Raw genomic sequence first — 4347 nt, forward strand, 5'->3', positions numbered from 1 at the left:
TTTCTTCCTACTTGTTTTTATAAGTGAGCATCCCATGTGTTGTTCACGTCATTATTTCTCTCATGTTGAGTTATTTCTTTTGTCTGTCTCAGTGCCCCATTGAGTTATTTCTCTTGTCTGCCTCAGTGCCCCATTGAGTTATTTCTCTTGTCTGTCTCAGTGCCCCATTGAGTTATTTCTTTTGTCTGTCTCAGTGCCCCATTGAGTTATTTCTCTTGTCTGCCTCAGTGCCCCATTGAGTTATTTCTCTTGTCTGTCTCAGTGCCCCATTGAGTTATTTCTATCATCTGTCTCAGTGCCCCATTGAGTTATTTCTTGTCAGTTTCAATGCCCCATTGAGTTATTTCTTGTCAGTTTCAATGCCCCATTGTGTCTTGATGGTTGGCGGATGCTCTGGTGTGCTTTGCTCCTTCTTTCCTATAAAAAGAATCTATAAATAATCCTTATCTCTCCACCTCCTTTTTTTGTGTTTGTTATTCACTTCTAATACCTCGAAATCTTTGGCACTTGTGTGACCTAATTGTGTTGCAAGTGTGGTAAAATACTTACCAAAGGACACTGAGTAATTTTTTATTTTTAAAAAAAAATTATTTTGTCCCCTCCCCATTTCTATGATGTTGACGCCATCTGATAAGTAGAAAAATGTGCATATGATAGTGTCCAATGGTGTATTACGTACATAATTGTTATAACATGTAACTGTTACATGTAGATTTTCAAGATAATTATAGTTTGTGAAGGATCTGAGAGCAATGATGATTTCAGAAATGACGGTGGTGGTAAGTGATGATGTGGGATGGTGTTTATGCAAATAATTATGAAGAAGACATTTTTTTAAAATTGGAGTGATACTGAGTTCTATTTCTCTGGTCTGTTTCAGTGCCCCATCGAGTGGTTCCACTTTGCCTGCGTCCAGCTCAAGACCAAACCCAAAGGGAAGTGGTACTGCCCTCGGTGTCAGGAGGAGAGGAAGAAGAAATAGCACACCCCGTCTGCTCTCTGGTCATCGATATAATATCCACGTTCCGGAACGCTGCGTTCTGTATATAGACACTGTATATTTATCTGTACAGGCCTCGAGGACTGGCTCTTGCGGTGTAGCCATTAAGGTGGCTCACTGTCGTACCCAGAACACCCCGAGTTCAATTCCTGAGTGGGGGGAAATTTTTATCAAACAACTCAGTCTTTCTGCTGGTGTGTTGTGTATCCCTCTTGGCCCAGGTCGGCCCTGACAAACAGGGTACGAAGCCTACTTCCTAAATGAACTAAATGGTGTCGATCAAGGCGTAAAAGCATGTGTACATTAAAATTTTCAGTGCGTTTAAGGCTTGGGGGGGGGGGGGGGGGTTAATTGAAATGTTTGTGACTTGTGTGTGCCAGCACACCGAGGCTATAACAGCCAGGGATGTCAAATCTCAGGGTTTTTTTCATACACTTGCAAAGGAAAATGGAGAGGTAAGAGAGATGTTTTTGTGTGCACATTTAAAAACTTAACATGGTTCATTTTAGGTGATATGTTATGCTCCGCTCATTTTCAGGTGGGGTTTTTTTTTTTTTCAAAAATAATTTGACATCCAGGAACAACTCTAAGTCATTCCGGGTGCATGTTTGTCTGAGTGTGAGGGTCTCTATTTAAGGGTGAGGGGATGGGGGCGTTGTTTGCAATTTTACTCCATGGGTGTGTGCGTGTACTGTTGTAAGTGGTGTGGTACGTTAAGGCCTTTATGTCATGTTTATGTGAGAACTGTTTGAATGTACGCCCATCCCCCACAACTCTTACTCATGAAAAGTAACCAGACAGACTGAAGTGGATTGTTGCGACACCAACATATGCGGCAGTTGTTGTGATTTGGAACAATACGAGTGTGAAAGTTATTTGTTTCCGCGTAGGGCCACTTCTGTGGAAGTGATGTCTGGTACGTGCTGCAGGGTGTGAGAGCGACAGTTGAATCAGTATTACGTTGTGAAGAGAGGAACCTGTAAATTGGTTCCGTTGTTTTAAATGAGATTTTGGTGGTTTTATGGGCCATGGGATGGTCGTTGTATATGGGCAAGAGACAGATATTAATTGAATATATTGTTTGTGAGCTGTTCAAATGTACTGGGCCAAGAAAGCAAAATTGTTGAGGAGAGAGAACTGTTTCATTCTTTTAGCAAATGAACTGACATGATGGAAATTTTTTTAATTGCTCTTTTTAATGCATGTCTTTAAAATTTGAATTTCGACAAAATATTTCTCATGCAAATGCAATCAATGAAGGATTCAGGTTAAGAAACAGCAAAAGAAAATTCAAAATTTTGTGCCTAGTACACGGGAACAGCTTGCTGACGGTGTGGAATATTTTGTACAAAGTTGTATACAGTGTACAGAAAAAAGATGTTTTAACTCAACACAATGTGATCTTACCGTTTGTCTCAAAAGCGTACGCATCTATCATTGGTATTATTATGCTGTGTTATACTGTCACTCAGCCGTGTACCCTGAAGAAATAGATTTTGTAAAAAAAATTTTTGGGGCATTGTTCTGAAACCATTGCCGAGGTGTAGGAGGATGTGGGCCCTTTATAACAACCAGGAGTCAGAATGTTACTATAAACAGTATAACGTCTCTGTGGGCCAGCTTTGGTGTCTTCTCTCGTCTTCTTAATCAGAAGCTTATGTTTTTAAGAGGGGGGGGGGGGGTGTTGGTTTGCGTAATGAAAAATTTTCTAGAAACATGGTACGTGGTTCAAGGATAACAGCATTGACATTTAATTGCCTGGCTGGTGTCTGCTGTTGCTAATTGTGAGAAGGGCTTAGAACCTCTGGCAGTGTTTGTGGACAAAAAGGTGATTTTAGGCGAGATGTACGTTTTATCTATTTTTAGCTGTTGTATGTGTATATGGTTGGTGAACGTGAGATCGGAGCTGTAGTCCGGATGATTTTTTGAGGCATATATGTGTGTGTGCATGTTTGCACCTGTGTGTGTGTGTGAGTGCGCACTCGTTTGCGTCTGTGTGAGTGTGTGTCTTGGTACAATGGTCCCCGGCTAGAACAAGGCTGACTTGATATCGCTGTTACAGCCGAAGCCTATTATTATTATAATGCGATAATCAAGTTTATAATGTAATTGATGATTAACCTATGAGATCACTTTTATTTCATGGATTACCCACAACCAATTTGTCGGTTATTGCTGCTTTCTTCTCCAGCGAGAAATTATTTTTTCCTCATCTTCATCTTCGTTTTTCTAGCATCTTCCTATGGAAGATCTGTTTTACTGTAGATTTTTTTAAAGACATGGGATTTGGGGATTTTTTTCTGAGCCTGCTGGAATTGTGGAATCCTGTTCTAACTGACACTGTTATACTTATAAATATATAAGTGGGGCCCTCTGTAACTGAGAGACAGAAGAGTGATAAAACTGGCGACAGTTCACAGATCTTGTTGTGACTGCTAAATTTGTGTACTCATTTGTACCGCTTTTCTTTCCCTCAGTTGTTTCAGCCTGTCTGTCTGTCTGTCTGTTTTTACTTATTTCCATGCACTAAATAACCATTATTGTGTCGGTGTGCTTCTCTTAACTGCAGCTGAAAAAATTGTCAGGGGAAGAAATATGTTTTCTTTGTTGTATAAATTGAAGAAATACAGTATTTTGTTTTGCTTGTATGTCAAGTTGAGAGATTCCGCTGTCTAAGTCTGAACTGTCGAGGCCATGTCATCGAAACTATCGATGTCGAGACTATGCTGTCTAAACTATCAAGACCATGATGCTGTTTAAACTATTGGGACTATGCTGTCTTAATCCTGTCCGTACACCCAGGGGTCATTTTGTACCTCCGGGGTTGTATTTTTCACATTTTAGAATACTTCTAGTATGAGAATCTTTTGAAACTTTCAGTATTTCTAAAAATATCATTTTGACAGACTGCTACGCAGAGTGTACGGATCAGATTAACGAGTAAATTTCCTCTTTGGAAAGTGGTGGCGCAGAGTTCCCCACGTCATATGGATACGATAGTATAACATGCCCATTGGAGGTGAGGTTTGGTTGAGTTCCGTTTCTAGGGGCTTCAGTGCTCACTACTACTAGATCTCTGCCTCAGACTGGTTACCCGAAACGCAGCCTTGAGAAGAAAGGCATTTATTTTTTATTTTGATGAAGGTCATCATCGATTTTGTCAGTTTGCGTCACAATGGTAGCTTTTGCTTCACGGAGGAAAATCTGGGTAGCTTCCTATGACCGAACCGATCCTGGCACCGCTTAAAAACTGTCTTGGTGGTGGTTGGAGGGTGCTCTCGTGTGGTTTGCTCCTTCTTTTCTATCAGACACATCTGTCGTCCTTATCTCTCCTCCTTTTTTTTGTG

The 4347-nt window shown here is 40.6% G+C and overlaps 1 protein-coding gene across 1 annotated transcript in view; it reads left to right on the forward strand.

The window, feature by feature from the left end:
- LOC101847396 (inhibitor of growth protein 5) overlaps positions 1 to 3627 on the forward strand; it is a 12920-nt gene extending 9293 nt beyond the window's left edge. Inside the window, exon 7 of the mRNA XM_005112723.3 lies at positions 881 to 3627. Within this exon, the coding sequence (XP_005112780.1) occupies positions 881 to 982 (102 nt within the window). The 3' untranslated portion in view covers positions 983 to 3627. The remainder of the gene's footprint in view (positions 1 to 880) is intronic.
- Positions 3628 to 4347: the final 720 nt, after the last annotated feature.

This window comes from Aplysia californica, unplaced genomic scaffold (genome assembly GCF_000002075.1).
Source record: "Aplysia californica isolate F4 #8 unplaced genomic scaffold, AplCal3.0 scaffold01377, whole genome shotgun sequence".
Classification (NCBI taxonomy): domain Eukaryota; kingdom Metazoa; phylum Mollusca; class Gastropoda; order Aplysiida; family Aplysiidae; genus Aplysia; species Aplysia californica.